At 44.2% G+C, this 13,802-nt stretch overlaps 1 protein-coding gene across 1 annotated transcript in view; it reads left to right on the forward strand.

Moving 5' to 3' along the window:
* JAZF1 (JAZF zinc finger 1) overlaps positions 1–13,802 on the forward strand; it is a 313,629-nt gene that overhangs the window by 151,862 nt on the left and 147,965 nt on the right. Inside the window, exon 2 of the mRNA XM_075922158.1 lies at positions 5,729–5,801. Within this exon, the coding sequence (XP_075778273.1) occupies positions 5,729–5,801 (73 nt within the window). The remainder of the gene's footprint in view (positions 1–5,728; positions 5,802–13,802) is intronic.

The following is a 13,802-nucleotide window of genomic DNA, read 5'->3' on the forward strand; positions in this document are numbered from 1 at the left end:
AGCCCCGATAAAGCATTTGTTCTTCATTGCTAGATTGGCTGAGGCAGGGTAGCTTTTTTTCACTGGTCAGGGACCTGGTGAGGTAGATAAGGAAGTTAGGTCAAGATGTTGCAATTTAGCGCACGTCTACACAGCAGGGCAAAAGTTAAATTAAGCTATGCAACTTGAGCAACGTCAGTTGTGTAGCTTATGTCAGGCTGGTGCTGGGGGGAACTTATTTCTGCTTTTGGGGCTGTCTACACACAGGAAGTTGAAGGAAGAACACTCTTCCTTCGACTTCCCTTACGGGTTACAAGAGTCTAAGTAAGATGACCTCCAGCTCTCCATTATTTCAGAATAATGGCTTGTCATGTAGATGTGCACTATGTTATTTTGGAATAATATCTGTTATTCTGAAATAATGCTGTTGTGTAGACATAGCCTAAGTGGATAGCAAGTGTGGCAGGTATCCGCTGTGGCTATCGTTACAGAGAAGAAATACAGTTTCTATAATAAAGAGGAATTGGAAGTGGATGTAGGAAGAGACATCCCCTAAGGAAGCTGGAAAAAGGAGGTTGAGGTTTCTAACATCTGGTACAGCAGAGTCAAAATCCTCTCTCCCTGTTTTTCCCATTCCTCTTACCCTGTTTCTGAGGGGAGAATGGTGCAGGTCTTAGCAATGGGCTGGCTGGGACCAGGTTGCAAAAGGAGAGGGTGGATGGTAGCCCTCCTCCAAATAAGTGGAAGCAATTAAGGAAAAAAAAAAAGACCTTCACCACATGATTTATTGCCGAATAGTCCCAGGATATGTTAAGTCAGTAACGTTTCGGTATAATTAAACTATTCCCGTTGTGTCTTGTCTTCCTATGTGACTGGAACATAAGGCTGGAGGAGTGAGAGAATTGTTGTAGTTGTGCAGAACCAAATACTGTGAGGCTCCAGTGAAAGCTGTTTGGAGGAGTGAAACAGAATATCCAAAAGCTCAGGAGGCAGTAGCAACTGCTTGTTATGCCCACTGCTTCACCCTCCTTTGTAGATGGAGTGTAACGCTCCACCCAAAAGCCAATGAATAATTGTGCTTTGAGAATCTCTGATAAGAGATACTATGTTCAAGTAAGTTATGTTATCATAGGGACAAATAAATATTTAGGAAGCAAATGTGGTTTTCATTCGTCTAGTGGAAAATATTTTTGGAACTTTACATTTGAAAGTGAATTTCAGCTTGAGCATATTTACTACCCTTTTATGTTTTTGCATATGTTCTAGGTCTCAAGTTTTTAAGTGCAAATGCAAAAGCAGTTTTTTAAGTACAGGCAGTCCCCGACTTACGCGGATCCGACTTATGTCGGATCCGCACTTACAAACGAGAAAAGCTTACGGGGCGAGAAAAGCTTCTCCCGGTCTCCCTGGTCTGTTGGGGGGGGGGGTCAAGCAAAGCCGCTGGACCCCCCCAGCAGACCAGGGACACCCGAGCAAAGCCGCTAGTTTGCTCGTTTGCCCCAGGCGGCGGCTTTGCTCGGGTGTCCCTGGTCTGCTGGGGGGGGTCCAGCGGCTTTGCTGGACCCCCCCCCCCCAGCAGACCAGGGGGACAGGAGCAAAGCCACACGGGCGGCGGCGGGGTCCCTCCGCCTGTGCGGCTTTGCTCGGGTCTCCCTGGTGTGCTGGGGGGGAGGGGGTGCAGCTAGTGCGCCCCCCCACCCCCAGCAGACCAGGCTTTTGTTGCGGGACGCCTTGGGTAGAGCAGCTGGGGTGCTGCCAGGTTGGTCCTGTGGGAACCTACCGGGCAGCGCCCCAGCTGTTCTGTCCCAGGCTCCAGATTCAGCAGCTGTTGAAACTGATCAGGCTGATTCCAGGAAGCTGGGGGCAGAGCAACTCTGCCTCCGGCTTCCTGTAGTCAGCCCCTGGTCAGTTTCAGTGGCAGCAGCTGAATCTGGACGCCAGTTCCGACTTGCATACAAATTCAACTTAAGAACAAACCTATAGTCCCTATCTTGTACGTAACTCGGGGACTGCCTGTAATCAGAAATTTCATAGTACATCTCACTTGCTTTTTTTTGATTAGTGATGTATGTTATCCAGCCAGAGAACAGAAGGAATAATGCATGACTTGTGCAGCTACCCAGCACAGAACTATGCATCAAATATAATTACCAAATGATTAGCCAACCAAAAATCATTCACAGAAGATATTCCTTCATCAGTTTGAATAATATGAGATCTTTGCTACCTGTTCGTGGACAATTTGTGAACAGAAGCTCCATGTAACTTAGTCCAATAAAAGACTACAAAAATGCTACAAACCGTGATTTGAGGATTCAGTTTTGAACTGTTCTGTGCGCAGATGCTAGGTAAACAGTTTCCCACACCCTGTTCTGATATATCAAGATGAACATCATGTGTGCTTTCTTATCTTCAATTAATGCTAGGGGGAGCAGCTCCCATAAAGCAGAAAGGTGGTGGATGTGCCACTATATTTTCCCTTAGCCCTTTTCTCCCATGCATACATATAACACTGACTCAGACCAGCCACAAAGTCGCCTCATTCAGTCACAGGCTGTTCACTGTTGATGAAGGTTAATCCAAGTTAAGAACTGGATTAGGGAAGCTACAGTCATTTAACCACAGATGTTTAAACTTGGGTTGAAGCAGTTTTAGGATGACCCCAACTTGGGATAATGCTCTGCAGACGTTTTATATGGAGGCAGTCCCATGGTAGACCTTTAACCACAAAGATGTAAATCTTAACAGAGTTCATCATGATGCACGTGGTATACTTGGTCTGCTAAATGAATGGAGATTTCACAGTAAGGCAAAAGCACATAAGAGATCTTTTTTGTGTTTGAGCTTGCCATCCTTGGTTGAGTGGAGTTTAAAGATAACATATAAGATAATTGATTCCTCACTATCTTCAGTTAGAGCAGTATTGTGCACTGGGTGTTGGTGAACGCTGTAATCTCTGTAGTCTGCATCTACTTTTCAGGCATAAGAAAAGGTCTGTTTTTTGTTAAAAGTAATTGGCTATGGGTTGTTAATCCTCTTGACACTATGTATGTATATGTGACAGTTCTCTAAAACTCAATCAAATATATCAGCATTGTAAGTTTCCATTTATGTTTGGACATGTTGGTGAAGTACGTTGTCAAATTTAATAGTCTGAATTGCCACTGACCAAATCTTGGGGTGAGGAGCATCTGGGGAAAGTTTTTCTGAGTAGAACTGAGGGGTGAATCATCTTGTACTCTTCAGTCAAAACTTTGCTGTTCCTTTTGAATGGAAGTTTTACCTGAGTAGGGTAAAGAATTGGGCCCTAATATTATTATTGGAATGTTTTAAAACAGAATACAGATGCTGCCAACTAGCTCAAAAGCACCTATGACAATATTAGGGAAATGAGTGGTTGAAAAATAACATGCCTTAAAGTTATGTGGAGAAAATGGGTTCAGTTTAGCATATTGCATGTGTGTTGAGAATACTCTTTGCAATGAGAAAGGAAAGATGTTTATTAGCAGTACTAGAGAGCTATTTAGAACAACAGTCTGCATTCTTTGTAGTTAGGAAACATAAGCTGTCCACAAAAGTGTTGTTAGCCATACATACAGCTTGTGATAATGACTGCATGCATGGTAATGTTCATATGCATGATTGATGCACTTTTTGCATTGAAGCTTTTTAAAACATTTTTTTTTTAAATCAAGATTCTTCTGTTTAAAAAAAACGCTACTTTTTTTTGTTTTAAAAATGTGTATGTTCTTCGTTTCAATGGCATGGACTAAGTCTGCTTCTTTGTTTAGATAAATGCAAGGTTGAATTGAACAACAATAGTGCATAAAACCACATTCTTGAACTGTATGGTCAGTGTTAGTGGGAATTAACAAATGCTTGCTTCCTAAGGGAAATCCTCTGCTGAACATACATTTTGTTGCATATGTATTTTATGTGACGTTCTGATTGAAAGAGTGAAAACAACATACAGTAAAACTCCATTAGTCCGGCATCCAATGCTCCGGGACTCCTGATGGCTTCCCCCATTCAGCTGCTGCTGAAACTGACCAGCAGCTGAATCGGGGAAGCCGGGAGCAGAGCAGCTGGGGCGCTGCCGGGTTAGTCTTGTAGTGCTGCCCCTCGGAGCTGCTGGACCAACCCGGCAGCACCCCAGCTGCTCTTGGGGATGCCTGGGCAGAGCAGCTGGAGTGCTGCGGGGTTGGTCCCGCAGCACCAAAGGACGGCGCTGCGGGACCAACCCGGCAGGACCCCAGCTGCTCTGCCCCAGAGGTCCCCGATTCAGCCGCTGCTGGAATCAGCCACTGATCTGTTTCAGCAGCGGCTGACTTGGGGACCCCTGGGGCAGAACAGCTGGGGTCCTGCTGGGTTGGTCCCGCAGCCCCGAGGGGCAGCGCTAGGGAACCAACCAGGCAGTACCGCAGCTGCTCTGTCCCAGGCGTCCCCAAGAGCAGCTGGAGTGCTGCTGGGTTGGTGCCGTAGCGCCGCCCCTTGGTGCTGCGGGACCAACCCGGCAGCACCCCAGCTGCTCTATTGCAGGCATCCCCAATTCAGCTGCTGCTGAAACTGACCAGCAGCGGCTGAATCAGGGATGCCCTGGGGCAGAGCCGGACTATCGTAAGGGGGGGCTATGAGGGGTCTGGGGTGGCATCCCCCCCCCACCCCAGACACCTCATAGTCCCCCCTTCTGATAGTCCGGCAAATCTGATAATCCGGCACCCCCTGGGTCCTAAAGGTGCTGGATTATCGGAAGTTTACTGTACATAGGGGAAAAGTTGTGTTAGTCTGTATCTGCAAAACACAAGAAGCAGTCTGGTGGCACCTTAGGGCACGTCTACACAGCAGGGCAAAAGTCGAATTAAGCTACGCAACTTCTGCTATGTGAATTGTATAGAAAGTCGAAATAGTTTAATTTGGCTTTTTGCTGTCTACACAGCGGGAAGTCAAAGGAAGAACGCTCTTCCTTCATTTTCCCTTACTCCTTGTGAAATGAAGGTTACAGGAGTAACCTTTAAAATAATTATTCTAAAATAATGGCTTGCTGTGTAGACACACTCTTTGTTATTTCAGAATAAAATCAGTTATTCCAAAATAATGCTGCTGTGTAGATGTAGCCTTAGAAACTAAGAGATTTATTAGAGCATAAGCTTTTGTGGATAAAACCCACTTCATAAGATGAATTGGAGTGGTGTGTCTGTAACTTTCACTCCAATTCATCTGATGAAGTGAGTTTTACCTGCAAAAGCTTATGCCCTAATAAACACATAGGGGAGAATGAGAAGCTGAATTTTGTGCACAGAGATAAATAGGTGATGAACCTCAACCAACAACTGCTTGTGAAAAACTGGCCCTTTTGTAAAGGGTCACAATTTGTTGATCAGATTTAGAAATCTCTCAAGAAATCTTTAATTCTTGACTCTATTTCATATTTAACAGTCTAAATCATAGAAATGATGCCAAGATTGTTATTGTAAGGAATGAAAACTAATGTAATAATTTGTGAGTGGGATATGAAGTTTGTATAACCAGGTGGAAATTCTATCACTGTTGATGTTTGGAATTCCCAGGAAAAGTAATGCAATACAATATCATGTTGTTTATGAATGAATGAGCAAATGATTGTGTTGTACGTAGCTTATTTTAAGAAAGGGTTTAGCTATTTTACATTTTTATTCTTCAGATATGTTGCATACAGACTCCTATATTTCAGTGCAAATGTAGCAAATTCATATTTGAATTTTTATTACAGATACAGACCCACGTGTGTTAGAGAAGCAAGAACTACAACAGCCAACATATGTTGCTCTAAGTTACATTAACAGGTAAGCCTTTGTTTCAGTTGTAAGTATGACCTTCTAGGGCTGCCTGCAATATGTGCATGCTAAATATACCAGAGCAGTGCACATGCCTACATGCATCTTTTTAAAAAAATTTATGCTGCACATTTGCTAACTTCTGAAAGTGTTTACATAGTTTACTGAATGTCTGATCATTTTTATAGTTGTGTACCCTGGGCTGAGTATTAAACCTTTTATGTTAAAACTGGGGATGTAAAAGGTTAACCGGTAAGCTTCACTCTTAACAGGTGAGGATTACGGGTACTGGTTATCTGATAGGGGGCTGGAGCAGCTCCCTATTCGCCCCCATTAGAGGGCTGCTGTCAAGGGTGGGTGTGACCAGCCATGCCCCCTCCACCACAGGTTACATCCTGGCTGCTGGGGAGTGGGGCTGGCAGTCCCTGCAGCAAAAACTCCTCCCTGGTAGTGGGGTCTTCAATAGCCCTTGCCACCCTGCTCTTGGGGCAGCTTTGCTGTGGGCTCTGCAGTATAAAGTTTATTTAAATATTAAGCATATGTAAGCAGAGCCTGCAGCATGGGTACCTACTATGATTTTTAGTGGTTATGTTTTAAAACACAGTTTTACATCCCTAGTTAAAACCAATACTTAAAACCTGAGAATTTTAAAATATTCTTTCTTAAAATGCCTATAACAGAATATATTTGGGTTAATCAAGATGATTAGTTGGAGATGGTTGCAAATTGGTATGATTTTATTTCAAACAAACCTACATCACTTCATTTGCAGCTGTCAAGAGAAGTCTTTTTAAAGCTCGCATGTATTTGGCAAGTCAGCTAGCATAAGCTTTTGCAAAGACAAACCATTTCTATGAGAAAAAGTAGTGAAGAAACTAAAAGCAGTGGAGGGAAAAGAGTCCTAGAAATTAAGAGACTGCAGTCTGAGCTAGACATGTAAACCACTGAGTACATCAGGAGCCTTTTTGACTTGAGTAATTTTCTGTTTGGGGATAAGAGGCCGCCTACGTGTGTGGAATCAGGACTGACATAAATACATGGCCTCGACATTATCAGCCTTTGTAATTCTGTGACTGAAGTCTAATTTATATGGCTGAATTATTAAATAATTCTCTGTGTGGTATTGTTATTTAGGACTATGTCTACACAACTCTTGAGAAGTGTAAGTCAGAGCTAGAATAGACCTATCTGTGCTAATGCTGCACAAACTAGTGTGCTGAAAACAGCAGTGTGGCTGTGATGGCACAGGCACTGGCTTGCAGGCTTGTACTCAGGTAGCTAGCCCATGCTGATGTGGCCACACTTCTATTGTTAATACACTAGCTTGAGTAAAGTCAGTGTATGTACGCCTATCCTGTTTGGGAATTACACCTCCCTGCTGCAGCTTTTACAACAAGGGGCTATAGTCACAGGGAGGTAACATGATTTCATGATTTGCAGTTTTGAGCCTTGATATGTGCCAGTGCAGGATAGTTGGATGGCTAGCTGTCTCTCACATGGCGGCCTCACCTCACCTCCCTCTTTTTACCCTATTCAGGTGGGCAGGGCATAAGTGGGGAGGAGCTGGAGCCTTGACTTTCTCTCCCCCTCCTGCACATGCAACAGTTCAGCTGAGCCAGCACAGAGACAAATAGTTTGTGCAAGGCAGAAGGCTGGTTCAGCTTAAGGTACTCTCCCCTGAGGGAAGGCTGAACCAGGAGTCCTATTGTGTGAGGGAGATCTGGTCTGCTCCTGAGGCAGTCCAGGTAAACCATTTTAGCAAAGCCCCAATTTAGCCTTAACTAAATAAACATGAAGTATCACACACGCACTGTGTTAGTATTGAATTTTAAATTTTTATATAAACAAATAATCCAAATTAAGTATTTAATAAATCAGTTAAAACGTTCCTATATAAAAGGACAAAAAGTATAGGTAAAAATGTAGCCATAGATATAGAGGTACTAACTGCCAATAATCCATAATATAAAAAAAGAAAAAAACACAGTTAAAATATAGGGAATATTCATTTAAAACCAGTTTCCCTGTTTTGGTTAAATCAACATGCTTCTAATTTGGGGATTTTTTTAAACAGAAAATTCAGTATTTCTTGGGATTTTTTTTCAAGTCATAGAATCATAGAGCTGGAATAGACCCCTGGCAAAGGCAGGACCAATCCCAATTAAATCCACCCAGGCAGGGCTTTGTCAAGCCAAGACTTAAAAACCTCTAGAGATGGAGATTCCACCACCTCCCTAGGTAACACATTCCAGTGCTTCACCACCCTCCTAGGGAAATAGTTTTTCCTAATATCCAACCTAGACCTCTCCCATAGTAACTTGAGACCATTGCTCCTTGTTCTGCCATCCTTTCTCCAGGCTCTTTGGAACCTCCCTTCAGGAAGTTAAAGGCTGCTATCAAATCCCCCCTCACTCTTCTCTTCTGCAGACTAAACAAACCCAAATCCCTCAGCCTCTCCTCATATGCTCCAGCCCCCTAATCATTTTGGTCGCCCTCCGCTGGATCCTCTCCAATGCGTCCACATCCTTCCTGTAGTTGGGGCCCCAGAACTGGACACAATACTCCAGATGTGGCCTCACTAGAGCCAAAAAAAAGGGAATAATCACTTCTCTGGATCTGTTGGCAATGTTCCTCTTAATGCAACCTAATATGCCATTAGCCTTCTTGGCTACAAGGGCACACCATTGACACACATCCAGCTTCTGATCCACTGTGATCCCCAGGTCCTTTTCTGCAGAACTGCTCCTTAGCCATTCGATCCCCAGTCTGTAACAATGCTTGGGATTCTTCCGTCCCAAGTGCAGAACTCTACACTTCTTCCTTGTTGAAACTCATCAGATTTCTTTGGCCCAATCCTCCAATTTGTCTAGGTCACTCTGGACCCTATTCCTGCCCTCCAGTGTATCTACCTCTCCTCCTAGTTTAGTGTCATCTGCAAAGTTGCTGAGGGTGCAATCCATCCCCTCATCCAGGTCATTAATAAAGATGTTGAACAAAACTGGTCCTAGAAGCGATCCTTGGGGGCACTCTGCTAGAAACTGACCACCAACCTGACATTGAGCCATTGATCACTACCCACTGAGCCCGACTTTTTAGCCAGCTTTCTATCCATCTTACAGTCCATTTATCCAATCCACATTCCCTTAACTTGCTGGCAAGAATATTGTGGGAGACCGTATCAAAAGCTTCGCTAAAGTCACATCCACTGACTTTCCTATATCCACAGAGCCAGTTACCTCGTAATAAGATTGGTCAGGTATGACTTTCCCTTCGTGAATCCATGCTGACTATTCCTGATCACTTTCCCCTCTTCCAAGTGCCTCAGAATGGATTCCTTGAGGATGCCCTCCATGATTTTTCTGGGGACTGAGGTAAGACTGACCGGTCTATAGTTCCTTGGATTGTCCTTCTCTTTTGTAAAGATGGGCACTACATTTGCCTTTTTCCAATCATCCAGGATCTCTCCTGATCTTCATGACTTTCAAAGATAATGGCCAAAGGCTCCTCAATGACATTTGCCAACTCCCTCAGTACCCTCGGATGCATTAAATCCGGACCCGTGGATTTCTGTACATTTAGCTTTACTAAATAGTTCCTAACCTGTTCTTTCCCCACCAAGGGCTATCCACCGTCTTCCCATATTGTGTTACCTAGTGCATTTGTCTGTGGGCTGACCTTGTCCATGAAGACAGAGGCAAAGAAAGCATTGAGTACTTCAGCTTTCCCAATATCATCTGTCAGTAGATTACTTCCCTCATCCAGTAAGGGCCCCACACCGTCTCTGATCACCCTGTTCTTGCTAACATGCCTGTAGAAATCTTCCTTGTTACCCTTCACATCCCTTGCTAGTCGCAGTTCTAATTGCACTTTCGCCTTCCTGATAACTCCCCTGCATTCTTGAGCTATACATTTATACCCCTCCCTAGTCATCTGTCCAAGTTTCCACTTCTTGTAAGCTTCCTTTATGTGCTTAAGTTCAACAAGGATTTCTCCAGGAAGCCAATCTGGTCTCCTACCATATTTGCTTCTCATGCTGCGCATCAGGATGATTTCTTCCTGTGCCTTCAATAAGGCTTCTTTAAAATACTGCCAGCTATCCTGGACTTCTTTCCCCTTCATGTTAGCATCCCAGGGGTTACTGCCCAACAGATCGCTGAGGGAGTCAAAGTCTGCTTTTCTGAAGTTCAAGGTGTGTATTTTACTACTCTCTTTTCTTCCTTTGGTCAGGATCCTGAAATCTACCATCTCATGATCACTGCTTCTCAGGTTGTCCCCCACCTCTACTTCCCCTATTAGTTCCTCCTTGTTCGTGAGCAGCAGGTCAAACTTTGCATGGCCCCTGGTCAGATCCTTCAGCACTTGTACCAAGAAGTTATCCCCAGCATTCTCCAAAAACTTCCTGGATTGTCGGTGTACTGCCGTATTGGTCTCCCAACAGATGTCAGGGTGATTAAAGTCCCCCATGAGAACCAGGGCCTACGATCTGGAAACTTCTCTCAGTTGTCTGAAGAAAGCCTCATCTACCTCATCCACCTGATCTGGCAGCCTGATCTGGCAGCCTGTAGCAGACACCAACCTCAACATCACTGCTGTTGTTTGCACATCTAAACTTAACCCTTAGACTCTCAACAGTCTTTTCTCCCTCTATATACAGGAGTTCTGAGCAATCCTAGTGCTCTCTTACATACAGTACAACTCCTCCTCCTTTTCTCCCCAGCCTGTTCTTCCTGAACTGTTTATACCCTTCTATGACAGCGCTCCAGTCATGCGAGTCATCCCACCAAGTCTCTGTTATCATAGTTCTTGGGCTGGGCCAGGGCCTCTAATTCTTCCTGTTTGTTACCCAGTCACTTGGAAGATATGTATTTGAGACATGCACTATATGGGATTATCAAATCGAAAGCTAGGATGCCAATTTTTACCTCCCATCTGTGGTCTCTGGAACCTGAGATAGGAATCTGAGTCTGTCACTGCTCTCAACCTCATAAGCCTGGGGAAAGTGAACCTAGATCTCACGGCAAAGTACTGAGAATAGATTTCAATACCAGCCTAATAAGTCTAAACTTGCCTAAATTATACATAAAACAGTGTGTTGGTTCCATCTTAGTTTTTGATAATAGATACCTTTCCCTTCCCCTCCATCCAAAATCCACCATACAATTTGGGATAGGGGAAATATATGAAAGTAAGTACTGTACTGTGGTGTGGTTTAGTGATTATTTTTACCACTCAAAAGAAGATACCTATGGTTGATAATTACTGTCACTGTTATGATTTTCTCCTCAGTGGTTATAACTGCTATTCTTCCTGGAGCAAATATAACTCTTTAAAGACAAATCTAAAGGAATACCACAAACTTAAAAAACATTTGTATTATATATTTTTGTATACTATTAATGCAAAGTTAAAGAGCATATTTTTATCTTCCTCAATCACCAGTGTGTTTGTTTTCTGCATAAGTATTTTAGCTTGAAAAGCTTTTAAAAAATTAAGAAAAGGTTATTGTAAAGTCACAGGAATTGCCAAGAGTATTTTCAGGATCATGTCTAATATTGGAAACAACTTTAAACTCTAATTTTCTAGATTTCATATTGATTGTCTTCCTTTTAAATTGTGTGTGACTGAAGCTTTTCAATGAGTGGTTATTTTGCCCAAATGTTTCACTTGTGATGAAATTCTATGGAACTAACATTAATTGCGTCAATAATCTTAACTTTTTTGTGCATATAGACCTTATCTGATTTAGGTATCAAGTCAACCTGCTGTCATTTAATTTAATTTAATTTAATTTTTTCACTTTGTAAAGCAATGGTTTCATTGAACCACCTACTTTATGTAGCTCAAGAGAGCAGCAGTATCCATTCCACTAAAAAGACATCATTAGATTTCCCATCTACATATGCTAGGGCTCTGCCTTGTAATGCCCAGGCTATGTTCTCTGATTGTGTAGCCTAGTACATGTCATAAATATGTTGCGTACTGTTAAATATCAGATGCCAGCTACTGAATGTACTTTTTAAAGCACGCTTTTATGGTTGCAAAGTGAAATAGAACTTAAACTGGTTCCTGTTGTGAGGTCCAGACCTTAAAATAATCTTCTTCTGTAGGTTTTGATAGTCAATGTATTCTGTGTAGGCCATGCATTTTCATGGAGTATGAGAAAATAAGAATTCTTAATGTTTTGGGATTTGCCAAAACTTGTTTATAAAATCAATATATTTTGAGCATGTGGGGCCAGAAGAAGAGCTGGTGAGGAGTCATTCCTGTGCAGGCTACATTGTCGCTGGTAGGTCATCATTAGGTAATGAGCATGACCCATATAACTACAATCTACATCTTGAATTTTTGTATGATGTCTTGCCTGGCTGCTGTAATCACATTAAAATGGCAGCAGAAGTGGAGAGCAGAGGAGAGTGTATCTTTTATTTCCTCCTGCAAACCCTGAAATGATTGTTTTCAGGAAGATAGGTGGTAGAATATTTTATGTTCTTGTCAAGCTGCCCTGCAATGGCTCAAAAGCATGAGTACCAAACTTAGGACAAACAGTGAAGAGCCAGGGCACAAACCCCAAAGTGATTGTGAGTTCTCTACTTATATGTCACTAACCTGTTAAACTTTTTACATTGCCTGAGAAGTTTACACTTAACAGAGTCAGACAGTGACCTTAGGTACTCCGAAAGTTTTGCCATCCAGGTGAGCCTTTGGCCTCTGAGTCCCCCGCTGACCCAGGGCTCCATGCCACGCTGCTGATTTGAAATGCCACACAGAGCTGGGGTCAGCTGGTTCCTCATGGCATTTCCCCAAAACCCGGGGTCTGCTGGGGACTCCTCAGCTGATCCCGGGTTCTGCTGAAAGTCTGCGAGAATCTGGGATCAGCTGGGGAGTCCCCAGCTCCACACGTGGCAGTGCTGCACAGCTGATCCCTGCTCAGCTGTGCGGTGTTGCCCCTTTGAAGTACCCCTTTTCCTTCCCCCTCCCTTTGCTGCCTCTATCTGGGGCTGCAGTGAGGCTGTTCTTACTGACCGCGGCCCCAGTTCCACCTCCGGTGGCTGTCTGCCATGAGGCCTGCCCTGGGAACAGCTGGGCAACTACCACGCAGCTCAGCTGCTCCCAGGGTGGGCCACATGGCGGGTGGGAGCTGGAGCCGGGCTGTGGTGCAGCTATGACAGTGGAGACAGCAACACCGTGGCCTCAGCCCCAGGAGTAGTCACACCACAACCCTGGTGCCCCACACTTGCCATGGGGCCCCAGGGTTCAGCTGCCCAGCTGAGTGTGGTGGAGTTTGGCTCGCATGGTGGGGTCCAGGTCTGGCTGTGGGCCCTGCACTGCAGGGTTCTGGCTGCCCAGTACTCCCCTCATTTGTCCCACAGAGACCCCTTCACAAATGGGGGGCCATCAGGCACAGTGAACTATAAGGCATTTTGGGGGAGGGGTGCTATGGTTCTCAACCTGTGTTCCACATAACGTATCACAGGCTGTATATGTGACCCATAATGATAGAAAAGGTTGAAAACCACTGGGCTAAAAAGAAAACACAGACAAAGGGTAGGAGACACAGCAAAGAGGAGAACCCACAACTTGTATGTGCAACACATTTGATCCTGGCTGGCTACTGCTAGAGACCTTGCCCGTTTCTATTTAACTCCTGGTTTCAGCCCCAGTTCTTGACTTCGACTCTATCCCAGTTTCCAGCTCCAGCCTTGTTCTGATCCATGAAACTTATCCTGTTCTCTGACTGCTCCAGCTCTGGCCAGAGGCTCTGGCTCTTTGGCTTCCAGTTCAGTACTGACCCTTCTTGGCTTTAGCTCTTGTTTCCTACCTGGCTCAGCTGTGACTCATGGCTCCTAACTTCAGACGTGCCCAGTGGCCTGGAGTTGCTGCACATCAGGGTGACCATGAAATCTGACTGCCCATGTTGCTGGTACTGATCTTCCACAGGTCCTAGCAGTAAGTTAAATTATTTCCACGTTTCAGTTGAGGAAGCTCATGTCCAAGTCCATGAGACAGCTA

The sequence above is a fragment of the Pelodiscus sinensis genome, chromosome 2 (assembly GCF_049634645.1).
Source record: "Pelodiscus sinensis isolate JC-2024 chromosome 2, ASM4963464v1, whole genome shotgun sequence".
Classification (NCBI taxonomy): domain Eukaryota; kingdom Metazoa; phylum Chordata; order Testudines; family Trionychidae; genus Pelodiscus; species Pelodiscus sinensis.